Source organism: Trachypithecus francoisi, unplaced genomic scaffold, assembly GCF_009764315.1.
Source record: "Trachypithecus francoisi isolate TF-2019V2 unplaced genomic scaffold, Tfra_2.0 Lachesis_group17, whole genome shotgun sequence".
Lineage (NCBI taxonomy): Eukaryota > Metazoa > Chordata > Mammalia > Primates > Cercopithecidae > Trachypithecus > Trachypithecus francoisi.
Window position 1 is genome coordinate 68,567,519 of NW_022681462.1, and position 27,184 is coordinate 68,594,702.

The 27,184-nt window shown below is 37.1% G+C and overlaps 1 protein-coding gene and 1 pseudogene across 4 annotated transcripts in view; both read left to right on the top strand.

Annotated features, from left to right (window-relative positions):
• MAP4K3 (mitogen-activated protein kinase kinase kinase kinase 3) overlaps positions 1-27,184 on the top strand; it is a 187,965-nt gene that overhangs the window by 35,298 nt on the left and 125,483 nt on the right. For 3 of the 4 annotated variants that reach the window (XM_033175933.1, XM_033175931.1, XM_033175932.1), the window contains exon 2: positions 25,040-25,097. In XM_033175933.1, coding sequence (XP_033031824.1) covers positions 25,040-25,097 — 58 coding nt within the window. Of the gene's footprint in view, positions 1-23,321; positions 23,388-25,039; positions 25,098-27,184 lie in introns of those variants that run through there. The other variant, XM_033175934.1, reaches the window with a different exon arrangement.
• Positions 8,846-8,942, top strand: LOC117063114 (annotated as a pseudogene).

Consider the following 27,184-nt stretch of genomic DNA (forward strand, 5'->3'; position numbering starts at 1 on the left):
GCTGGAGTGCTGTGGCCGGATCTCAGGTCACTGCAAGCTCCACCTCCTGGGTTCATGCCATTCTCCTGCCTCAGCCTCCCGAGTAGCTGGGACTACAGGCGCTGCCACCTCGCCCGGCTAATTTTTTTTTTGTAGTTTTTAGTAGAGACGGGGTTTCACCGTGTTAGCCAGGATGGTCTCGATCTCCTGACCTCGTGATCCGCCCGTCTCGGCCTCGCAAAGTGCTAGGATTACAGGCTTGAGCCACCGCGCCTGGCCTACCTGTTTCTTTGTCTATTTGAAGTTGTTCCACAACTAACTGATGCTCTCCATTCATTTTTTCCAGACAGAAAAAAGACTGTAGTTTCTATTACCATTTTTTTCAAGTTCACTAATCTTTTCTTCTGTGGTGTCTGATCTGCTGTTATTCTATCCATCATATTTTAATCTTAGTTATTTTAGTTTTCATGTATTAATATGATTTGGGTTTTTTTCATATTCTGTGTTTCTGTTTAACTGGCTTAGTCTTTGCTTCTTGCACATATGGAATGTAGTTATAATAGCTAGTTTAATGTCTCTGTCTACTAATTCTATTTTTGAATGTTTTATTGATTTTTCTTCTTATGGGTTGTATTTTCTTAATTTTTTACATGATTAGTAATTTTTATTGTATTTCGGACATTGTGAATTTTACTTTATGCCCTGGATATTTTTGTATTCCTGTTAGTATTCTAGGACTTTTTTCTGTGGTGCAGTGAAATTACTTTAGAAACAGATTGTTGTATTTATTTGTTTTTTCTGAGATAGGGTCACACTCCTGTCACCCAGGCTGGAGTGCAGTAGTGCCATCTTGGCTCACTGCAGCCTCAACCTCTCCTGCTCAAGCAAAACACCCACCTAAGTGCCCCAAGTAGCTGAGACTACAGGCATGGGCCACCATGCCTGGCTATTTTTTTGTATTTTTTGTAGAGACGGGTTTCGCCATGTTACCCAGGCTAATCTCAAACTCCTCAGCTCAAGTGATCCACTTGCCTTGGCCTCCCAAAGTGCTAGGATTACAGGCATGAACCACAGTGCAGGGCCTTGCAAGTATTATTTTGAAGCTCAGTTAGGTGGGAACAGAGCAGCTAGCAGCCTAGAGCTAATTTTCCCCAATACTAAGACAGTATTCTTCTGAGTATCCTACCTGGTGTCTCTTAAATTATGAAGTTTTCCAGTCTGGCTGATGAGAGCATGAACTGTTCCCAGCCCTTAAACATCTTTGGTAATTGTTCTCTCTCTTCCTTTCTGGTGGCTCTGCTCTAGGCCTTGTGTGTTTCCTCAAGGAATGGGCATTGGTGTTGAGCTGAAATTTTGAGATGAAGATGGACACCCCCCTCCCCTTCCTGTCTGTATAGTTCTCTCTGTTTTGGTACTCTGTCCTACAAATTCTAGCTTTCTTCGTTTTCCTGTATTCTTAGCTTCATCTTCTCAACTTAGGATGACCATCAGGCTTCATCTGGGTTCCCTTGCCCTGCACCGAGGCCTGGAAACTGTCTCTAGAATATACGCCGGGACAACTGTGAAGCTCTGTAGGATTTTATTTTTCTTTTTTAAGGAATCACTGTAGTGTGCTGACTGATGTTTCATATCTAAAGACTGTTATATGTTTTGTTCATTTTTAAAGCTTTTTCTTAGGTGAAAGGGTATAGCTGCTTTCTGCTACTGTATTTTGGCCAGATACCTTTGTTTTGGAAGCTAAAAATTACTGTATTTCTCATATAGTTAAAGACGAAATTACAGTGAAAATTATACAGTATCTATTTTGATGAAAAACGATTAAAGCTATAGATATAAATAAAGCAGGACTTCCAGTCGTAATTTATAATAATAAATTCATTTATTTAAAAAATAAAATGATTAAGTGTGAACACCAAGGAATTAAAAAAAGAGCAAACTCATAGGCACTGGAAATGTAAATAATAAGGAGGAACAGGAACTAAATGAAGGGGAAGACAGAGAGCGGGGGATCAATAAAACCCAAGCTCAACATTTGAAAAGATATGTAAAAAAGAAAAACCTGGTAAGAACACCCAAGAAATAAAAGAGAAGGCATAAATATTATTTGTTAATTATTATTGCAAATATAAAGAGAGCATACCCACTAATTTAGCAGTACTTTAAAAGGTAATATTATGAGCAAGTTACTCTAATAAATGTGAAAACTTCGATGCATGGATGGTGGAGTCAAGACTGGAGACTATAGTATTCCAGAGAAGAGATTATGGTGGCCTGAACTCTAGGGCACTAGTAATAGAAACAGGGAGGTTAAAAACATACAACAGACATTTATAATTCCATGAATGGAGGGATAGGAGGGTTAAGGTGCTGGGTTACAGGGTTCTCCCTTGGGCAATTGCAAGGTGTTGGGTGGTGTCACTACACCTAAGGAATAGCAGGGTTTTTGGGGGGGATTAATTTGAGGTACATGGGTTTCGGTAGCATTGTCTAGTTGGTTATATGGGTCTGAGCTTACTGAAGTCTGGGTAAATTGTCTTATAAACTTACCAGCTTGTTTTTCTTTTTGTGAGCGTGCCTTTAAATGTTTCCAGAAATATAAAATACCTCTTTTTAAACCACATTAAACCCTCCCCCATATAAATATTATGTACCCGGCTAGATCTTAGTTAGATATGAGAACAAAGATCCTACTTAAACAGCAGTCTCTTGTAATAAACACTAAAATGTATGCTTGTAACAGGAGCCCTTAACTTTTTGGCATAGTTTCTGTGTAAGAACTCAGATTTCTCTGAGTGATATGGCTGTGGCTTAGATTCTGATTCTCTAAAAATCATTGCCAGGCTTGTCTGACCCTGCTGCTAGGTAGCTAGGCAGGCTTCACTAAAATATAGCCTCAAATCCTTTCATTTAACTACCTAAGTTCCTAAAATACTTGAAAATGAGCTGCACTCATTGATGTTACTGAGGTGCTACATGTAGACTTTTGTCTTCCTCTTGGCTTAAACAAAACTCCAAGTCACCTCAAAGATGGAAATGAGATGATTCCCATGTGTTTTTATTTTTTTGAAGAGATGTGATGTGTATTGGAAATTACCTTTCCCCTTAGGCTTTCATTCTTTGACTGGACTGGAGGCTGCTGCACACTACCTTAAGCCTGACAGTTTTAGCATAATCCTAGCCTGACCTTCACTAAACTGGCTATTACTAAAAACCTTTGTCTGTGTTGTCTGAAGTGTTTACTGCCTGTGGCAAGTGGTACTCTTCTTGCTGACTTTTTTTTTTTTTTTTTTTTGAGACGGAGGCTAGCTCTGTCGCCCAGGCTGGAGTGCAGTCGCGTGATCTGGGCTCACTGCAAGCTCCGCCTCCCGGGTTCCCGCCATTCTCCTGCCTCAGCCTCCCGAGTAGCTGGGACTACAGGCGCCCGCCACCGCGCCTGGCTAATTTTTTTTTGTATTTTTAGTAAAGACGGGGTTTCCCTGTGGTCTCCATCTCCTGACTCATGATCCGCCCGCCTCGGCCTCCCAAAGTGCTGGGATTACAGGCGTGAGCCACCGCGCCCGGCCTTGCTGACTTCTTAGTGACATATAAAGTACAACTATAGCTTGAACAAGGTAAACAATGTGCTTTTTGTTACATAGTACAATATAAGTTTTCAAAGCATAGTACATTCTTTAGTTTTAATTGATAGATTGGAAATTTAGTATGAGCATGTTGACAAGTGTGATTGCATTTGTGATGTTTATGTTTCACACAATTCTTCTTCCTCTTCTTTTTTTAAGGAAACAGAGTCTTGCTTTGTCTCTCAGGCTGGAGTGCAATGGCATGATCTCAGCTCACTGCAACCTCCGCCTCCTGGGTTCAAGCGATTCTCCTTCCTCAGCCTCCCGAGTAGCTGGGGCTATAGGTGTGCACCACCACACCTGGCTAATATTCATATTTTTTGATAGAGACAGGGTTTCGCCATGTTGGCCAGGCTGGTCTCGAACTCTTGACCTCAAGTGATCCACCCACCTCGGCCTCCCAAAGTGCTGGGGTTACAGGCGTGAGCCACCATGCCTGGCCAATTATTATTATTTTAATTATTCCTGGAGCCATCAAAGGAAAGACTTACACCATGGTTTAGTAAATTTTTTGGGCCAAATCATAACCATGCCACCAATTTCTTATCTTTTTATTTCAAATTTAATTAGTTTATAATTTTAATAAAAAATGCATTTATTTACATGGTTCAAAATGCAAAGTGCTGTTTTTAAAAAGTATCCCCTGAGAAGTCTTGTTCCCTCCCATCCCCGTCTGTCCCTTCTCCTTAGTTCATTATACGTATTACTATATTTTTATTAATTTCTGTTTATTCCTTTAGACTTTATGCAAAAGGCTAATTCAAATGTATTTTCTTATTTCCACCTCCTTTGACTCAAGATAACATACTAATACTTTGCACCCTGGTTTCTTTATTTTTATTCCATGGAGCTCTCTCTTTATATCAGTCAATACATAAAGACCTTCCTTTTTTCTTCTTTTTTTACTGTATAGTATTCATTTGTTGGTATGTGCTGTAGTTTATTCAACCAGTCCTCCTTTTGCACTTGAATTTGTTCAGTCTTTTGCTATTACAGGCAATTTCATAGTGATTAACCTTGTACATGTGTATTTCATATGTATGTAGGTTTCCTGATGGTTTTGTTTCCTAGAAGGGTGTTTGCTAGGTGAAAGGGTACATGCATCTGTAATTTTGATTGATATTATTGGATTCCCTTTATATACATCTTGCATTTTGCATTTCAGCAGCAATATATGAGGGTCCTTGGAATGCCCTCCTTTTCCTACAGCTTGACAAGTGGTTGGACTTAAATCAGATTTTGCCAACCTGATAAGAAACACTGTCTCACTGTATATTTTTTGTTTGCATTTCTGTTTTCAGCTTATCATATGTTCAAGGGCCATTTGTATTTCTTTTCTTTTTCACATTCTTGTCCGTTTTTCCATTGGATTATCTCCTCTAAGAATTCTTTATATGGGCGTATTTATGGACTTTGTATTTTGTCCCACTGGTCTGTCTATTCATTTGCCACTCGTATACTTTTAGTTGTTGAGGCCATATAAAATTATGTTGTTAGAGCTGTGTTCTCATTGCTCCTCATTTTCATAGTTTTCCTGGCAATTACTGCTTGTTTATTTTTCAATAAGATCTTTAGAATCAGCCTTTCTAGTTCCTGGAGGAAGAAAATGGATACTTTTATTGGGTTTGTATAAATTAGAATACCTTAAGAAGAATTGATACCTTTATGATGTTTAGCCTCTCTAAGAATATGATTATAACTTTCTCTTCATTCAATTCTACTTTCATTTCTTTAAAGGGTTTTAAAGTTTTAAGTTTGCACATTACTGATTAAGTGAAAATATACAAATATTTAGTTGCTCTTGGAAATGAAGTCTTTATATCTTCTGTTGTGTGTATAATATGTTATATATATGAAGACTATTGATCTTTGTATATTCTTTTTATAGGTTACTAGCTTACTGAATTCTCTTATGTTTGTAGTCACTAATTCTTAATATTGTTTTAAAGCACATTTTATGGAGTTGGTGAGTACTATATAGGATTTTTTTTTTTAGTACCAAAGTCTTGGTTGAGAGACTTATTACACGGTATATCCATTTTTACTGGTTTAGATATGTAGCATGGTGAACGTCAGCAAGTTTAAAAAGAATCATTTCTTTATTTTGACTTGAAATTTCAAGTTTTTTAATTGATGAAAAGTTGTCATTGATTGTGGCAAGGGGGATGTGAAATCCAACCATTTATTGGTATGTGTTACGACTTAGCTAAGTCCAATAATAGTCAGTACATAATACTAAATCATTCAAAAGCAAATGGTCTTTTAGATCAAGTAATAGATCTCTTAAATTGAGATGTATTTGCCTTAGATAGTAAGAATGACTCTTTGGTCTCTTATAAGAGGTGAAGAGAGATGCTGTTTCTGGGTTAGTATTTTTGCTAAAATTATTTTATGAGAAGCACTTACTTTCATATGTTAAAAATTTGGAACTTGAAGTTAAAGCATATTGTCTTGAGTCAAAAATATTGGTAGAAGTTCAGAAATGTAAACTGAATTGTCTTTTATTTTACCTAAGTGGACTATGGAATCTTAAGCTATTAGTATACAAATACTTGTAGGCCAGGTACAGTGGCTCACACCTATAATCCCAACACTTCGTGAGGCCAAGGTGGGAGGATCACTTGAGGCCAGGAGTTTGAGACCAGCCTGGGCAACATAGTGAGACCTCATTTCTGCATTTAAAAATTAGCCAGTTATGGTGGTGCATGCCTGTAATTCCAACTGCTCTGGAGTCTGAGGCAGGAAGATTGCTTGAGCCCAGGAGTTAAGAGGCTGCAGTGAGCTATGATGATGCCATTACATTCCAGCTGGTGCATCAGAGTGAGATCTTGTCTCAAAACAGACAAACAAAAACCCCCCAAAACCAAATTTGTATTTCCCTTCCCCTTTTTCTGATATTTTAATATTTAAGTATACATATATTCTCCATAATGAACGCTGTATCTATCATCCTGAACTTTTTAACCGCTCTAGTCTTTTGTATACTAAAGCTTTCAGGCTTTAAATAAAGCATATATATCAAAATGCTTTGAAGAGTAATTGAAATCTCAGTTTCTTCCCCTCCTTTTAACTAAACAGATGGAAAGAATTATTTAATAGTGTTTCCCAGAGCCCTTAATAATGTAGCATATTTGAGTGATTCTTTGAATAATGAGTGTGAGAAAATTGAAAAATGAAATGTAGAGCACTACAGTAGGTTTTAGTAAACAAAGTTTTGTTATGACACAGTAAATGGTAATGGATAAATAGGATAATAGGAGTGTCTTATATTTGGGAAATTACATTCATTCCAAAAGAACAAAGGCAGTAAGCAGGAAGACAAATTAATTAACCCTGATAGTGAGAAAGGGAGCTGATAGTTTAGCCTCATGAGGTCAAATTATGTAATTTCTCTGTTGTATAAGAGAAGAGTTTCAGAAGCATTCCATTTTCTTTTTCAGATTAAAAAGAAGCCAGCATTATCAGATAGTGGAGAAGCTTATTAATACTTGCTGTGTAGCCTGAATAAAACCCTTATTTAAAAAATGTGTGTGTGTATGTGTACGTGCATGTAGGTTGTTTGGTGAAATCCACTTTTTATATACTTCGATTTGTCAGCAGCAAGCTATGTTGCTTAATTCTTCTGGTAATTTTTTTACAGCAGAGCCCTTTGCAGGTGGGTTTCTTGCACATTATAATATTAGTACTTCATTATGAGTTGGTGTTATCTCTTGAGTGGAAACAATGGCATCCATCTCTTTTTTTTTAAATTAAACCGGATGTTAGAATGCTGGAAGATTGTTTAATTTCATCAGTGTGCATCTGAACTAGTGTTTTATCTGGCCTTAAAAATAATTGCTGTCGTAGTGGAATCATTCTTTCGTTCCATTTTTGTTTCAGATGTTAAGAGTTAAATTGTGATTTTCCTATTTCTGGAAGAATAATTAGAGAGTTTGATGGATTCAGATTCCTTCTGTTACGCAGGAAAGCCCCTTTCCAGGCCAGTCTCAAGAAACTGTGGGAGGAGGATATAGCACTGACAAAGGGTGATAGAAACTCATTATTATCAAAGATCTAGTTGCTGCTAGGCCTTTTTCTGTTTAGTCTTATCCTTGGCATCATAACCACATTCTGCCTATCTTATTCCCTGAAGTGGCCCTCTTCTTTTTTCCATAATCTGGTCTTACATTTCTTTTTCCTGTCCATCTGGCCAAGCTCTTTTATAACTTATTTGTGCATATGCTGTTTTGATACTTGGCTGACTGAGTGAGCTCAGGTTCGGCTCTGTGGAGAGGAATGGCCCTCCTCCACTATCACCCCTTCCTTTGAGGACTGTTCTAGACACCTCTGGATTAAAAGCACAACAGAAAACATAGCTATTTATTCTTGGAAATAATTACTTAAGCAAAAAATAATGTGGCTCTTCTCAATTTTTGTTCTGGAGAACCACAATCTGGAAAACCTGGGATAAAGTAGAATTTTAAACCATTTCTCTCCATTCCCATTAAGTGACCTTAGAGCAAGCTGTCCTCATTTCAGGCTTGCTGTAGTGTAGCGTGTCCTTAGAAGTTGTTGTGCCTTTCCCTGACTCTTCCTTCATGTTTCTCCCAAGATTACTATAATGAAATTGAAGTAAAGGTCCAGCAGTAACAGAAGCAAATGAGATGTTGTTGAAGGGTCTTGGGAACAGGAGAAATGTGAAAACAGTGGTATTCATATTGGTCATTCTCTTGTAGTAGGCAGATTTTTAGTGAGAGGAGTAATGGTAGAAAAATTTTTATAAAGCATAACAAAAGCTTCTAATATTGCTAGGAGTGCTTTGTAAGAGTAATGTTCAAAGCCTTGATGGAACTTAGTTATAAATAAAGTTAATTTACTTTGAAATTTTGTGTCATGAAAAAGCATATGTATGTCCTTCTCATTTCACTGATTTTAATGAAAGATATACAACTGACCCTTGAACAACACAGGCTTGAACCTGAACTACACACGTCCACATATGCAGATTTTTTTCAACAAAACTTGGTGTTTGTGTAATGTGAAACCCATGTATATATGGCTGACTTTTCGTATACACAGGTTCTGCAGGGCCTGCTATGGGACTTGAGCAAGTGTGGATTCTGGTATGCTTAAGGGTCCTGGAACCAGTCTGCTGCATATACCAGAGGTCAAGTGCAGATCCAGCCCTCAAATAATAGGCACAAATTCTAGAAATTGGCTCATTTACCCCAGATTTAAACATAAGTGATCTTAAAAAATGTAGTTTGGTACTCGCTTTGGGAGCACATATACTAAAATTGGAATGATATAGAGAAGAGTAGCATGGGCCCTGCGCAAAAATTATTTTAAAAAATTAAAATTTTAAAAAATGAAGTTTGCTATACATAGCTTTTTTTAAAAAAAAGGATAGATTGTAATGACTACAGGTAAAAATGGGATTCTGAAATGGATGTTCTAAGTTTTATGACTGATACATTTGAAAAGTATATTCTCTTGTAAGATGGAAATTATCTTAAGTAAAAGGCTTCTAAGGAGATAAGAGATTTTATTGGGTAGAATATGTTGTGTTTTTATAATATACTTAATCTGGACTACCATCAGCTTTGTAAACATTCTGTTTATTTTACATACTTGCCACCAGTTTGTACATTTTTGTGTTTTATTCTCTACATTCACAGGTGAAGTCCTCAGTGATTTAATGAAAACATTTTCTAATGAGCTCACTTATCAGTTTCTCCAACTCAAAACAAATTGGAGGTAGGGATACTGTACACACCGTCAGTAAGAAATAACCACTAACAGCCTGATGAGAGAGAGGGAGAAAACCAAAATGCCTCAAGTAAGCAGAACAGTCCAGATTTACTTAGAGAAGTGGTTCTTAACCTTATGGACACCTGTCTTAGTCCATTTTATGCTGTTATAATGGAATACCTGAGACTGGGTAATTTATAAAGATCACAGATTTATTTGGCTCACAGTTTTGGAGGCTGGAAAGTCCAACAGCATGGCGATGGCATCTGGTTAGGGCCTTTGTACTGTGTCATCCCATAGCAGAAAGTGGAAGGATAAGGGTGAAAGATCGAGAGAGCAGAAGGGAGCCAAACATACTTTTATAACCAACTCAGTCTCAAGATAAACAACCTGCTTCCTCAGAAATGACATTAATTCATTCTCTGGCCTCATGACCCAGTCACCCCACCTGCCAATACTGTTGTTACATTGGGGATTCCCTTTCCAACACATGAGCTTTGAGGGACCCATTCAGACGATAGTGACACCTAATGGAGTCTGTAAACATTTTTCTCAGCAAGAAGTATAAACATATATCAGTTTGTATTCAGTGTCAGGAACTCTTGGGCTCACTGAAGCCCAGCCTTGGGCCCCAGGCTAAAAATGTGATTTAGTATAGGGGCAAATAGCTTTATGTGTCTAAGAGCATCGCTTTGGGATGCTTTGTAGATAATTTATATTGAGTTAACAGAAAATGTTAAATTTGAGTTAACAGAAATTTAACTAAATTTAAGTTTAAATTTAAATTAAATATTGAGTTAACAGAAAATGTTAAATTTTGTACCACACATTTAATAAGCGTACAATGTTTCTTTTTTGAATTAAAAAATATGCATTTTTTACTTAACATTTATCCCATTATTTGGAAAACTTAAGTCTTCATTCCCCAGGGATACTGGTTAGAGAAGTAATATTCTGCATTTGCATTAAATAAGCTTCACTGTAATTTTTTTTTTGTTGTTTTTTATTTTTTTTTGAGTCAGAGTGTCGCTCTATTGCCAGGCTGGAGTGGAGTGGTGAGATCTCGGCTTACTGCAACCTCCATCTCCCGGGTTCAAGCCATTCTCCTACCTCAGCCTACTGAGTAGCTGGGACTACAGGCGCATGCCACCATGCCCAGCTAATTTTTGTATTTTTAGTAAAGGCGGAGTTTCACCGTGTTGGCCAGGATGGTCTCCATCTCTTGACCTCGTGATCTGCCCGCCTCCGCCTCCCAGAGTGCTAGGATTACAGGCGTGAGCCACTGCACCTGGCCCACTTTGACATTTTAATCAGTGATGTCCAGGAGACTTTTTGTACTAGTGAGATTATGAGCATCTCTTCCCAACTCCATGTTCTGAAATGCCAGGTTGGTAGGTTGTGATCTGCCTTGGTGGGGGTGTTTACACCACGAAAATGTTACAAATCAATGCTCATTCTGCCTTCATTCCCCCAAGCTGTGTTTTTAAACATTTACCAGCGCACAACTGATTTTAATTACTCATTCAGCAAACATATTTTGATCACCTGTTGTCTTTCAGGCACTGTTCAAGGTGCCAAGGATATAGCAGTGAATAGACAGTGTTAAGTGAATGTATTTTTCTAAATCCTAAATTTTCTAATAAATTGGGGAGCTTTTAGGGGTCCTTAGTCAAAATAATGGTGGGAGATGAAGAGTCAAACAAAAGTAATTGGTTTTCTTTGCTACAGAACTTTCAGAATCTTTTAATGTGCTGGTGTGCACAGTTGATCTCTAGGAGGACAGTATAGTATGTATTCTTTCTTTCTTTTTTTTTTTTTTTTGAGATGGAGTGTTGCTCTGTCACCCAGCCTGGAGTACAGTGGCGCGATCTCGGCTCACTGCAAGCTTCGCCTCCTGGGTTCACACCATTCTCCTGCTTCAGCCTCCTGCGTAGCTGGGACTACAGGCGCCTGCCACCACGCGTGGCTAATATTTTTGTGTTTTTTTAGTAGAGACGGGGTTTCACTGTGTTAGCCAGGATGGTCCTGATCTCCTGACCTCGCGATCCGCCTGTCTCCGCCTCCCAAAGTGCTGGGATTACAGGCTTGAGCCACCGCACCTGGCCTATAGTATGTATTATTTCTAATACGTAACCAAGAACTCTTTTTTTTTTTCCCAGAATATATGTAACACATTTCAGAAGTACTATTCTGCTGCTCCAGGGCAGTCATATCCCAGATGTTAGAAAGTGGTGAATGAGGTCATTACTCAAGAGATGTATATAGGTCAGAGTATGGGCAGGATTTCTGAAGACAGACTTTCCCGTCGTGTTTATAGGGTGATTGATTTTTAGGTTGTGGATTGAGTTATTTTATTGATGTTTGCCTGAACCTAGCCTGTTGTATTTTCATCTTCAGTATTTTTTTTAAAAAATTTTATGTAAAACACTGCTCTACTTATATTGTTGTTAAACTTAGAAAAGTGCTTTTTCTTCTGATCTCCAGTTTCTAATTTGGGGACACTTAATGATATATGTACATGAATTTCTGCCACTACCTTACTCCCTGTTGCTAGACTTTTTCTCAGCCCTGGGCATCCCTTCCTCCAGTGCCTCGCTGAAATGGGAGTCTCTTAAACACCATTCATCCACCGTTTCACCTTTGTTAGACTATGGTGTTTCTCAAGTGTGATTGATAGACTGTTGATTGAATCAGTCACTTGAGTGGTATGAAAACCATAGGTTCCTGGGGCTCACCTCAGATCTGCTGATTCAGAATCTGTGTGGTGTGGAAGCCAAGACTCTGTGATTTAAAGCAGATCTACCAGTGGTTTGTATTGAGTTGTTTGATTTCCATGCTGAGTTGTTTAAATTTCATTTTTTGGTAGGTGCATACAGTATTTCTCAGTGTGGCTGCTATTGGCATTTTGCCCAGGATTATCGTGTGGCACTCTGAAGGCACAACAGGACTTTTAAAATCATTGGGTCCTACCTACCAAATATTATTATCATCCCCAGTTATTGAGACAACCCAAAATGTCCCTCCACATTTCCAGACACCTCCTTTCCATTTTTGTGGGGATAGTACCCTCAGTTAAGAATCGCTGTTATATACTACTTTCATTATTCTAGATGTTGCTGTTAATAATTTAATATACATACCTAACCTAAGACCGCAAACTATTCACTAAGTCTGTCCACTTCCCAAACTGTGTAAAGTCTTTAGAGCAATTTAACTGTACTTCCACCTTCCCATTTCCATGGTATTTTGCTCCATATTTGAGTTCTAGTTTTTAAAAAATTGCATAGACATTACTGTTTTTTGAGGTCATCAATGTGTATCTGTACCCAAGATTGCTAGTTTATTTGATACTCCTTGCATTTTAAACTTTCCTTCTGAGTCTTTTTTGATCCTGAATTACATCCTTTAGAAGAATATGTTATTGCACATCTTTTGGCGGTGAACCCTTGGTGTTTGTTAGAAAATGTTTTTATTTTGCCCTATTTATTGAATGATGTTTTTACCTGAGAATATAATTCTAGATTGACTTAACTTTTTTTCAGCTCCATATTCTACAGTGTTTCTGGCTTTCTTTTTTCTCTGAAAAAGTCTTAATTGTTGTTCTTTTGTAGATAATCTGATTTCTTTTCTCTGAGTGCTTTTAAAGATCACTTCTTTTTATTTAGTTTTTTTGTGGTTTCATGTAGTGTGTCTAGATGTGGATTTCTTGTTTATTTACTCTCCTTGAAACTGTGTCTCCTGAATCTGAGGTTTTATATCTTTTACCCATTCTGGAAAAATTTCAGCCACTGTCTCTTGAAATATTGGTTCTCTCTTCCTTCCTTGTTTAGTTAGATGTATGTTTTATCTTCTTGTTCTATTCTTCGTGTCTCTTAATCTCTCATTCTATCTCTTGCTCTCTTTGCTGCTTCAGATCTGCCATTTTGTCTAATTTTATGTCTGTGTAGGCCAGTTAGGTTTTTAATTTCATTTTTTATTTCTAGAAATTCTGTTTTGTTCTTTTTATCCTGTCTGCCAAGTCATTTTTGTTAACCTCTTGTGTCTGACCCATGTATTTATTTATTTCTAGTGTTAACTTTAAAAAAATCTGACCTATGTATTTCATACCTTCTTTTATTTCTTTAAAGTTTTAAAGTATATTTGATTGTAATGTTATGTATCTTTTAATTCCTAAAGTTTAACTTCTGTGAATTTAATTTGGTTTTTCATAGTTTTTACTGCTCTGGTGGTTTGTTTCCTTTTGTGCTTGATAATTTTGTTTTAAGCTCATATCTGTCTAATATTATTACATGGTAATTTCTTGGAGTATGGGTAGAAGATGTGTTTATCTACAGAGAATTTGTTTCTCCCTTTGCCAGATGCCTTGTGTTACCACCAACCCAGAAACAACTTAAATTTATTTCTTGACTTGAGGCTCCTGGCCCTCGAAATCAGTGTAAATTTTAACCCTAAACTCAACTGGGGGTAGGCTTGTAATTAAGGATTTCTGGGGAAGATACTTCGATTCTAGTGAAGGCCTGATTTGAACAAGTTGCCTGTTGTGGACAGAGCCCTTTTCCCCAACCTACCTATGGGGAGTGACTCTTCAAGGGCATTGCTGGTTTTATTCAGTGGTCTCAATTTCAGCTTTCACCACGTCTAATAAAAATCAAAACTGAAGTCCCTAGATTCCAAGTTTAACCTAAGGTCATGGCTTGAACTTTTGTTTACAGCTCTGATTGTATTCAGTAAATACATTTAACAGATTTTTAAAAGCTGTTTATACTACATCTCTTTGTGCCACCTGTGAATTTCTTTGCTTGTGAGTTCAGCAGTACGTGTAAAAGAGTGTTTGTTGTGTCTTGTCCACTATTTCCAGATATTTGTAACGAAAGGATATTTTGTATCTAGTCTAACTTATTTTCGAAAGTGAAATCTTGGAAGATGTTTATGCCCATTGGGGTCTGAGCACCACTGGGCTAGAGATGCTGCTGCTATTGCTTCTTTAGTGCAAAGTTAGAATTGGCTACCTGATCTTTTATCCTTTCCCAAACTCTCGGCGCTACTGTTAGGTTTTATCCATATTATTGGTTTGGTCTGCTAGTTACCATTTAAAAGTGTTACTGATATGGAACAGGTCCATTTTTGAATTCCAAAATTCAGAATTAAACTTTGAAATGCAAATTACTGATACGTTGGAACTGTCTGTACTCCTGTTACTCACAGTTTATTTTCCATGTCCATATCCAATTATTAGCTGCTAAGTGCATTTTTTGAAAGTTAACGATAGCCTCAATCTGTTTTGTTTTTGTTTTTGTTTTTTTTTAATTGGGACTATGTAGTCCTAGAAATGTAGATCTTTAATGATCTGGTTTTAAGAAACAAAGAGCCATTCAAGTTAACTTAAGAGAGGCTATTGTAAAGATACATGATACATGGAACTGGAAAGTTGTCAGGAACTCAAGGCAGCTTGGAGATCTACCCTTTCCTCGTGGTCTCGTAATTTTCTCTTTCCACCTGTTGAGTTCTTTGCTCTTTACTGATTGTCTCTTCATTGCATCTTTTCTATTTCTTCAAAACTTCACTTTATGCCCAAAGCCCTGCGTGCTGTGACACTGGCACATAGCATGGTTTCACAGTGAGTTACATTGCATGGTGGTGCTATTTCTCAGTATTTCCAGTTTCAGACATTTTAGAGTTGTGCCGTGTAATACAGTTATCACTAGCCACACGTGGCTTTTAAAATCAAAATTGAAATTATGTATAGGGTCTGTATGCTGATAACTGCAAAGCACTGATGAAAGATATCAAAATCTAAATAGAGACAACTGCCAGCCGTGTTTGTGGATTGGAAGACTCCACATAGTAAATATGTCAGTTCTTTCCAAACTGATCTATAGATTTAATGTACTTCCAAATAAAAGTCCCAACAGCAGATTTTTTTTTTAAACAGACAAGCTGACTCAAATTTATATGGAAAGGCAAAGGACCTTTGTTGCCAAAGCAACGTTGAAAAAGAAAAAGTTGGAGGAATCACAAAATTATTGTGATTGTAAATTTAAAATTTACTATAAAACTACAGTAATCGGCCAGGCCTGTGTGGTTCATACCTGTAATCCCAGCACTTTGGGAGGCCAAGGTGAGTGGATCACCTGGGGTCAGGAGTTGAAGATGATCCTGGCCAACATGGCAAAACCCCATCTGTACTGAAAATACAAAAATTAGCTAGGCATGGTGGCGTACCTGTAGTCCCACCTACTCGAGAGGCTGAGGCAGGAGAATCACTTGAACCCAGGAGGCGGAGGTTGCAGCGAGCCGAGACTGTACCACTGCACTCCAGGCTGGGCAGAGTGAGACTCCGTCTCAAAAAAAAAAAAAAAAAAAACCAAAAAATTACACTAATCAAGACTGTATAGTGTAGGTAAGAGTTAAACACACGATCAGTAGGTCAGTATAGATCAACATGAGGTCCAGACATAGATCCACACAAATATAGCCAATTCATTTTTGACAAAGGTGGAAGTCAATTCGATGAAAGGAAAATTGACTTTTCCACAAATGATAAGAAAGAGTTGGGCATATACATGCAAAAAAAGTACCTAAACCTGAACTGTACACCTTACACAAAAATTTTCTCAAAATGTATTATAAAACTAAATGTAAAAACATAAAACTTTTAGAAGAAAACACAGAAGAAAATATTTATGACCTGGCATTAAGCAAAAAGATCTTGGACATGATACCAAAAGCACAATTCATTGGACTTTATCAAAAATAAAATCTTTTGCTCTGTGTATTTGTTTGGTAGGGCTGCCATAACAGAATGCCACAGACTGGGTGGCTTCAACAGTAGAAATTTATTTTCTCATAGTTCTGGAGGCTGGAAGTCCAAGGTTAAGGTGCCAGCAGGGTTGGTTTCTCCTGAAGCTTCTCTCTTTGGCTTGCAGATGGCCGCCTTCTTGGTGTATCTTCACATGGCCTTTTCACTATGCATGTATATCTCTGGTATCTCTTCCTTTTCCTAAAGGGATATCAGTCTTGTTGGATTAGGGCCCACCCATATAACTTATTTAACCTTAATTACCTTTTCAAATGCCTTTCCTCTGAATATAGTCACGTTCTAAAGTACTAGGGGTTAGGACTTCAACATATGAATTTGGTAGGGAACACAATTCAGTTCATATATTTTGCAAAAAACGCTGTTAACAAGAATGAAGAATAAGTTACAGACTGAAGAAAACATTTGACTGGGCGCAGTGACTCATGCCTGTAATCCCAGCACTTTGGGAGGCCAAGATGGGTGGATTACCTGATGTCAGGAGTTCGAGACCAGCCTGACAAACATGGTGAAACCTCATCTCTTCTAAAAATACAAAAAAAATCAGCCAGGTGTGGTGGCAGCTGCCTGTAATCTTAGCTACTTGGGAGGCTGGGGCCGGAGAATCGCTTGAACCCAGGAGGTGGAGGTTGCAGTGAGCCAAGATTGTGCCATTGCACCCCATCCTGGGCAATAAGAGCGAAACTTCGTCTCAAAAAAAAAAAAAAATAGGCCGGGCGCGGTGGCTCAAGCCTGTAATCCCAGCACTTTGGGAGGCCGAGACGGGCGGATCACGAGGTCAGGAGATCGAGACCATCCTGGCTAACATGGTGAAACCCCGTCTCTACTAAAAAATACAAAAAACTAGCCGGGCGACGTGGCGGGCGCCTGTAGTCCCAGCTGCTTGGGAGGCTGAGGCAGGAGAATGGCGTAAACCCAGGAGGCGGAGCTTGCAGTGAGCTGAGACCCGGCCACTGCACTCCAGCCTGGGCGGGGCAGAGCGAGACTCCGTCTCAAAAAAAAAAAAAAAAAAATAGCAAATCATGTATCTGACAAAGGACTCATATATAGAATACATATATATGAAGAACTCTCATAACTCATCAGTAAGAAAATAAATATTCCAATTAAAACATGGACGAAAGACTGGAAAACAGTTTATCAAAGGATGGCAGGTAAGCACATGAATAGACTAAGAGCATCATCAGTCATCAGGGAAATGCAAACTAAAACCACCCTGAAATAGCATTTACATACCTATTAGGATGGCTGAAATAAATACAATGCCAGTTCTTGGCAAGGATGTGAAGCAAGTGGAACCCCACCATGCATTGCTTCTGGGAATGAAAAATGGTACAGTCACTCTAGAAAGTTGGGCAGTTTCTTATAAAGTTAAACATATACCTACCATATGATATGATCTAGTCCCACTCCTGGGTATTTATGTAACCTGTATACAAATATTTACAGCAGCTCTTTCCGTATTTGCCAAAAACTGAAAACAATCCAGATATCCTTCAACTGGTAAATGGATGAGCTGTGGTAAATCTATACAGTGGAACACTACTCAGCAATAAAAAGGAACAAACTAATGACATATGCAACAACTTGGTGAAAGAAGAGTCTCAAGATGTTATATAATGAATGAATTTATATGGCATTCTCAAAAAGAAAAACTATAGTCATAGAGAACATGTTAGTGTTTCCAGGGTTTAGGGAGGATTATGACTTCCATTGGAGTTGTTGCAGTGATGGAATTTTTCTGTTTCCTGATGGTGGTGGTGGTGGTGGTTACATAATCTAATATATGTGTTTACATTATTAGAACTATATCTTTAAAATCCTTTTATTGTCTGGTAGTTAAAAAATTTAAAACTCCAAATTTTTAATATTTCATTGTATATACACGTATAATTAAACAAAATTCAGTTTTTCACTTGCACTGGCCATATTTTTTTTTTAATTTCAACTTTTATTTTTAATTCGGGGGGGGTACCTGTGCAGGTTTGTTAGCTGGGTATATTGCATGATGCTAAGGTTTGGGATACAGTTGATCCTGTCACACAGGTAGTGGGCATAGTAACTGACAGTTTTTCTTTTCTTTTTTTTTTTTTTAATACATTTTCATTTATTTTTGTCTTGTATTGCTTTTATCAATGATATATAATTTTCAGTGTACAGTTCTTTTTTCTTCTTTTTTTATTATTATACTTTAAGTTCTGGGGTACATGTGCATAACGTACAGGTTTGTTACATATGTATACTTGTGCCATGTTGGTTGTGCGGCACCCATCAACTCGTCAGCACCCATCAACTCGTCATTTACATCAGGTATAACTCCCAGTGCAATCCCTCCCCCCCCCACCTCCCCATAATAGGCCCCAGTGTGTGATGTTCCCCTTCCCGAGTCCAAGTGATCTCATTGTTCAGTTCCCACCTATGAGTGAGAACATGCGGTGTTTGGTTTTCTGTTCTTGCGATAGTTTGCTGAGAATAATGGTTTCCAGCTGCATCCATGTCCCTACAAAGGACACAAACTCATCCTTTTTAATGGCTGCATAGTATTCCATGGTGTATATGTGCCACATTTTCTTAATCCAGTCTGTCACAGATGGACATTTGGGTTGATTCCAAGTCTTTGCTATTGTGAATAGTGGCACTGGCCATATTTTAAGTGATCAATAGGTACATGTGGTATGGGGCTAATGTATTGGATAGTGCAGATACAGATCATTTCCATCAATGTAGAAAGTTCTTTTGGACAGTGCTGCGTTTTCTTTGTTTTGTTGTTGTTGTTATTGTTGTTGTTTTGAGATGGAGTTTTGCTCTTGTTGCCCAGGCTGGAGTGCAATGGCGCGATCTCAGTTCACTGCAACCTCTGCCTGCTGGGTTCAAGCAGTTCTTCTGTCCCAGCCTCGCGAGTAACTGAGATTACAGGTGCATGCCACTACGCCTGGCTAATTTTTGTATTTTTAGCAGAGGTGGTGTTTCCTCATATTGGTCAGACTGGTCTCGAACTCCTGACCTCAGGTGATCCGCCCACCTCGGCCTCCCAAAGTGCTGAGATTACAGGCATGAGCCACCATGCCTGGTCTGAGCCACCGTGACCGGCTGACAGTGCTGTTTTAAAGCAAGGATCAGCAAAGTTTGTCGATAAAGGGTCAGATAGTAGTAATACCTAAGTCTTTGTGAGCCATATGGCCTCTGTCTCAGCTACTCAACTCTGCTATTGAATTTTTTTAATTTTTAATTTTAATTTTAATTTTTTAAGACTGGTCTTGTTCTTTTGCCCAGACTTCAGAACAATAGTGTGATCATAGCTCACTACAGCCTTGATCTCTTGGGCTCAGTTGATCCTCCTCCCACCTCAGCCTCCCGGGTAGCTGGGACTATAGGCACATACCACCAAGACCAAGCCTAGCTAATTTTTGTATTTTTTGTAGAGACAGGTTTTCACCATGTTGCCCAGGCTGGTCTCAAACTCCTGGGCTCAAGCAATCCGCCCACTTTGGCCTCCCAAAATGCTGGAGTTACAGACATGAGCCACCACCTGTGTACCAGTAAAACTTTATTTACAAAAATAGACATGTTTGCAGATCCCTATTTTAGAGAATTTGCCCTATTTCCTATTTTCATGTCAGCTCAGGGTTTATTGGTAGAGTAACCTTATAATTTACCATCCAAATTTAATAAATTTTTAATTGTTTAAGAGTGAACACAGGCACTGTTAATAATTGTACTGGTACAATAGGCATAACCAGGAGTACGCTGGGCAAACCAGAGATGAATGTCACTCCATCAGTTTTCCTATGAATTGGTTGCCCTTGTTACCCAGTCTCAGGCAGTTCCTTATAAAAGCAGCATGAGAACGGACTAATACGCCTAGTCTAATCAACTATGGGAAAGGGAACATGAAACCATCCCTTCAGCAGTGAGTATGGGTTATCCATTTTCTTCTGAAAGGGAGTAGTTGAATGGGAGGTACCCTGAGGTTTGGCTGGTCTGGTACACTCAAAATAGTCTGTGTTTTCTATCCCCAAGACTTTGCTCATGCTTTTCTTTCTGTGCCCTTTCTCCCATCCCTTTTCTGTGTTTTTCGTAATTCAGGCCATCTTTTCAAACCTCTGCAAAAATTGTATCACCTTCGTGCAGTCATTCCTGTAATACCTTTTCAGGCTTACAAGTTGGTAGTTACGTTTTATAAAAGTCAGTAACGTAGTGCTTTAAACTGGATCCCCAAACCTGGCTGTGTATCAGCAGTACCTCAGTAGCTTAAAATATAGAATCCTGGGTCCCATTCTTAATTGCTTGACTTGAATTCAGAATTTATAGCAATATTTTGTTATTGTTTTGTTTTGTATTTAAACTTCTTATATGATTTTTATATAACTGGCTATCTGATTCAGTATTTGGAATCTATTGATTTAGGCTGAAATTATTTGATATAAACATTGACTTTTAGAGTTAGAAGGAATCTTAGAAATAGCCTTTTTTCACCTTAATGTCTTTAAGTTGTGGGCAGAGGGGTCAGGAAGAAGACACAAGGGAAATTACTTACTTAGATCCCATTGCTGGTTACTGGCAGAGCCAGGACTAAATGTTGTTAGCTGTCATTCAGACTTAGATTCATATTCACATTGAACATCCCCTTCTGTATAGTAAGGTTTCAATACTCCAAGGGGCTCAATACATAGTAGATGATGGTCAGATGTTTTACTAATAATGATTGTTTCTAACCCATTTTATGTAGTACCTAGCACATTTTTTGGCTCTTAATGATTCCTGCTTGAATGTGTTGTTAAGCCTCAGTTCACTCTCAAGGAATGCCTTTCTGATAGTTGGAGATAATTCCCCAATCAGCATGAAATCATCTCAGAAAAATTCTTTCCAAAACTAGTTCCAATCTGAATGGCCTCTAAAAGGCTCACTGAATCAAACTAAATTCTGATACACCTTTGAAAGTTGGTTCTTTCCAAGAGCCCCTCTAAGCCGAGATCAGTCTAGACCTGTAGGATTTTCCTCATCAGTCCACTTTCATTTTAGAAAGGTTACCCAGAATCTATGGGAGTATGTGGTGGGGGATGTGTATACCGAAATAAGATGTGGGACCAGGGTCAGGAAAAGGCTTGTGGCAAGTGGTGGTAGCCTAAGCTGAGCTTCAAAGGATGTCTGTTAGGCCAGGGGAGGGACCTGGAATAAAAGTGTGGATAGCTTTGGGAAATGGCAAGTTGTTTAGTTTGGCCAAAGGATAAAGTACAAGTTAGGGAGTGACTAGAAATATAGATGGGGGCTAGATTAAAATGTAGTATTTCACAATTTCATATCCACAGGCAAAATAATGAAACTGAAGCCCTATCCGACACAGTATAAAAATTCACTTAAAGTAGATTATAGACCTAAATTTAAGAAAACTATAAAACTTAGAACTCTTAGAAAAGAAAGTAGGAAAAAAGTATTTGTGACCTTGGGTTAGGCAAATGGTTTCTTAGCTGCAACATTGAAAACACAAGAAACAAAAATTGGACATCATCAAAATGAAAAAGTTTTGTGTTTCAAAGGATACCCATAAGAAAATGAAAAGAAATCTTGCAGAATGGGAGAAAATATTTGCAAATCATGTGACTGATAAGGGATTTATATCCAGAATATATATAAAGAACTCTTACAAGTTAACAATTTAAAAAGAATTTAAAATGGACAAAGAATTGAATAGACAGTTCTCCAAAGAAGATATCCAAATGGAAAATTGAAAACAGGTCCACACAAAAATGTGTACACTGATGTTTATAGCACCGTTATTCATAATAGCTAAAAAGTGGAAACAACCCAAATATGGTATTTCCATACAATGGAATACTGTTTGGCAGTAACACATAAATGAGTTTGAGACATGGATGAACCTGAAAACATTACACCAAGTGAAAGAAACCAGAGTCACAAAGGACCACGTATTACTTGATCCCATTTACATGAAATGTTTACAGTAGTCAAATCCATAGATATGGAAAGTAGATTAGTGGTTGCCAGGGATTGAGAGGTGGAGGAATAGGTAGTGACTGCGAATGGTTCTGGGGTTTCTTTTTGAGGTAATGAAAATGTTCTAAAATTAGTATAATTACATAACTCTGAATATACTAAACGCCACTGAATCATACACCATGAAAGGGTGTACTTCATGATATGTGGATTCCATCCCAGTAAAGCTCTTATAAAAAGTGCTGTATTTAGTGAAAGCTTTAAATACTCTGACAGGGAATTTGGATTTTTGTCTTTAAAGCAATGGTGTGTACTCTTGCGGAGTTATAAGTCGAGAACAGCATGATGAGAACATCACTGTGGGAGCATTTGAAGAATGGTGGTCAGATCAGTGTTGCAGCAGACTAGATCTAGCTGCTTAGAATATTTTATCCTGTTTTCTGCCCTTAACAAATATGAACATTTTATGTTACTAATTCTGAATTCAAAATTTTTAACTTTATGCATGCTAATATTTTATAATTTCTATCTTGCTCTTCTTTTTAAAAAATGAACTCAAGGTGATTGAAAAAAGAATAGCAGTTGCAGAATGTTATAATACTGATTTTTAAATTTACCTTTGTGTGTAACCTTGACTACTGTCAATTTAGAGATAGCAAAATATGACTTATTTTAGCCAGAAGACCAGGATTCTTGGTGAATCATAATGCTTTAAAGACCTTTTATTAATAAACATGGATTTTTAATAAAGAAAGGCTTAGAAGTGAAGTTTCTTAAGGGCTTTTTAATTATCTCTTTCCCCTTCTTTTTGTGAAATATCTTAATACTGCCAAATAAATTACATATTGGAAGATATTTCTAACATGATAGAAGGCAAAAGAACAGTAATCATTTTAGCTCTATTTTTTTTTAATTAACCCTAAAAAACTGTAATTTAAAAAGTGTTAGCCTTTAGGAAATTCTAGACTGATTTACCACTTGAAATAATTGTATTCATAAGTCAACCCTACAGTAAATATTGACCTTGGTAAACCACTCATCAGTAGTTAGTGTCATAATTTTTCTGTTAAATATATGCTGGTTTAACTATTCATAAATCTATTTTTAGAAGAGTACATTGTGTACAGCAACCATTTTGGACAAATACTGTGTAGCTTGTAAATAGTGTGTGTGCCCTCCTGTGGTCATTGGTAACAAAAATCTCAGCTATAATCATCCTAGCTTTCTGAGTTCACATTTGTCTGCTCTTCCATAGTAGAATCACCCGTACTCTGAATTTCTTCTCAGTAAGTAAAAAACCATAGCATGATTTTTAAATGGTGGCAGTTGTCTTATTTGGAGGAGATGCTAAAGGAGAAGCCTACCAGAGAAAAGATACCAAAGTGTGAGGAGAGGCAAGTAGTTGTGATGGTGCTTGAAAAGCTTTATGACTATTATACCTGAATATTTTTCAGATACACTCTGCCTCCTTTACAGAATGCTCCCAGAATGATATTCTGGTTTTATTTCTATTTCATCATTTATGTATCTTTTTTCCTAGAGAAAGGAGCAAGTATCCAGCACTGTCTGTTTGAAACATCTATCCCATTTTATGGAAATTAAGTTTAATTTGAAATAAGTGTTCAAATCTCTTTTGTATTGCCTTGAGTGTTTATTAGTTATGGAGATTTTGTTTGAAGGAACAATTGTTAAATGAATTTTCCCTGCAAATTTTATTAATTTATATGAGATCTTTTAATATCTTTGTTCTTCTTAGGGTTAAATGGTTAAATTTTATATTTTCAGCAATGACTGTGTCTCATATCTTAGATCCTTGGCTGGTATTTTTAGTGCCCTAGTATTCTTAGAAGAATTCCACTATTAATGGTATTATCACCTCTTGCCAGGTGATTCACTGATTTTCACCAATCCATTAATAAGAGAGTGTTGCAACTAGGAATAATTCTGGTCACATGAATGGATCTTTCTGTGATCAGGCAATGGCATGTATTGTTCTTCACTGGTGATATGAAAATTAATTTATTTTTAGTTAACAGTTTAAAATATCAAATTGAAAGTTGTGATCCAATTATAAAACATTTTAAATTGACAAAGACTTACTGCCATTTTAATATAGTTTCTGCTTATTTATACATGTATTATATAATAGATAATATATATTGTTATATGTACACATAAATACACATAATATAATTATGTATACTTATATACATAATTATACAATTGTAAATGCCAGGAATCTAATAATATAATTTGATTTTTTAAAGTGATTTTTAACATGTGGCTTGCAAAATAGATTTGTTTTGCATTGAACTACATGTATTTGACTGTACCATCAGGTGTGTTTAAAAGGATGCAGGGGGCCTGTTTTCATAATTATATACACAATTGTGTTAACCTTTCATATCCTAAAGCTTTTAAATGAAAAAATGTAAGGCTAGTTAATTAGTTCAACTAGCCTTTGAATGAATGGCAATACAGTGTAATACTTAAAGGCTCAGACTGGAGTTAGCCTGCCTGGGTTTGAATCCCAGCACTGTCGACTCACTGGCAAATGACCTTGTTAAGTTCTTTTGAGTTCTATGTCCTTTAGTTTCCTCACTTGCAAAATGAGAATAATATCAGTACCTATTTTATAAGATTGTTGTGAGGATTAAATGAATTAATATTAAAACATTTAGAATAGTGCCTGGCACATCCATACCGACATCTAAGTGTATATTAGCTGTTAGTATTAGTATTGCCAATATTAAATTTTACATAAATGTTGAAATTTATTGTGAAGTATAAACTTTGTTTTGTAAATATAAATTACATTTGCATTTCTTTTAAAATATTTTTATGTAACAGAAAACAAACAGTAAGCTAAAGTGAAATTTTATACACTTTTTATGAAAGCTTTCTTCACAATAATCCTTTTTTCCTTTTTTTCTTTTAGGCACGGAATGTTAACACTGGTGAATTAGCAGCAATTAAAGTAATAAAATTGGAACCAGGTAAATTATTTGAAATTCATTTTTTCTTATTGCTAGAAAGCCGTGGGATATCTTAAGGCTTATTTTAATGATATTTGGTCAACATTCTTTTGTTTTCCCCAACATCTTCTGGGATAAATAGAGCTGCTTGTATGCTCTTTCCTCCAGTTCTTCGAGTTCTGCATACACACACCTTGCTCAGTTCTTCCCTGAAAAATAACTGATAATTGGAGGAGGAAGGGGAACTCCTGAAAAGACTTTGTTCTTTCTGAACTCAGTTGAGCTAACTTGTGACAAGCTGATAGTGGTTTATTTCCAGGCTAACGTCTTGTGGTGTCAGTGTGATGTCGTGAAAAAAACAGAACCGAGATTTGGGTAGTTGTAGTTCAGTTTGTCTCCCACTCCCTTTCTCTGTGAACTTGGGCAAATAGCTTCATGTTTCTGAGTCTCCCAGTTTTCTCGGGCGATCTAGCTTCCACATTCTGTATTTCATCGATATCTCAGCAGTTGTCTACCAAATTGAGCAGCTTATTGTAAAGCCCCTTAAGACGACTACGTATTTTTTGTCTGCTTCAACTATGTTCTTTGAATTCCTCCTACTTCCCTCAAAACCCAACTTTTTCTTAGCTAATTACTCACTCTTTGTTTATTCTCTCTTAGAAACCCCTTCCCACTCTTTCTTCTTCCCACCATAAGCAAGTCTATAATTGTGCTAGTGTCTACACCGAGTTCCACAGCAATTAGTGCCTTTCTGATGACTTCTTCCGTTACAAGCTGATAATAAGAGTTTATTGGTAAAACAAGTTTCAGTTCCAGTATGAACAGAAATCCATTCAGAGACTTTACAAGACTGCAAAAACTTTTTCTTTAAAAAAAAAAAAAGGCCAAATAGCCAATACTTTAGGCTTTGTAGGTCGTGTATTGTCTCCATATTCAGTTCTCTCTTTCCCTATAGTTTGCTCACCCCTTACTTAGAGCATCAATAAGCTTTTTAGAAGTGATATTAAAATGAAAATTTAAGGATGTACTGATTGTGATCAAACCACACAGAAATATAATGAATTAAAAAATTTTCCAGTTATACATATTTACATATTTTATGTAGTCATTATATTCTAAACATCACAAGACAAGATGTTTGTCTTTTTTCTGAATCTCCTACTCTTCAATTTATAAGAAATTTTAGAAGGATATTTGAAGTTGTTGAAATATTAGCTACAAAAAGAAATTTGGCATTTAAAGCAGGGCCTTCATTTTTAATCATTAAGAAGTGACTGTGTTACTTAATGAAATGGTTCTAATGAGAAGTATTTTGTATATACATCATTCCCTCAAATCACCTAAATACCTTCTCTTTCGGGAAGCCTTCCCTGACCCTGGGTCTAATTAAGATGACTCCTGAGTGAGTAGCTCTGCCATAGCACTGACCATAGCTATATTGTCATTCTAGACTTGCCTTTCTTTGTTTCTAAGTTTTAATCAAATTTGTGCCCCCAGCACTGAGCTTAGGGCCTGGCACATAGTACCCATTCTTCATATCTTAAAATTTCCTTAAAGAATAAAAACTTGAAAAAGCTTACTGTTCAAGTCAATTATTTTTTGTTCATGAAATGTTCAGGTTGTTGCACTGTCAATCTTGAACACTGCCATGTATATATTGATCAATGTATTAAAAGTAGAATACACAACTGTACAAAAGGAAAAAAATAAAAATCATTCATATTCTACCACCCGGAGAAAACAAGGGTTATCACCATAAATATGTTTCATCTATTACAGCTACCCATTTCCCCCTGCCACCAGTTATTTTGATCCCTCAATCATATAATTTTAGCCCATAGTATTTCTGTATATATGCCTAACGTATAAATACTCAAAATATAATCACAAACAGGAACCCTCATACACAGCTGGTGGAAATGTAAAATGATGCAACCACTTTGGAAAACAGTTTGTCACTTCCTTAAAGTGTTTGACATAAATTTGCCATAATGACCCAGCAATTCTACTCTTGCATATCTGCCGACACAATGATTGTCATGCACAAATGTTTATAGTAGCATTATTCACAATATGTCTTAAAATTGGAAACAATCTTAACTGCCCAT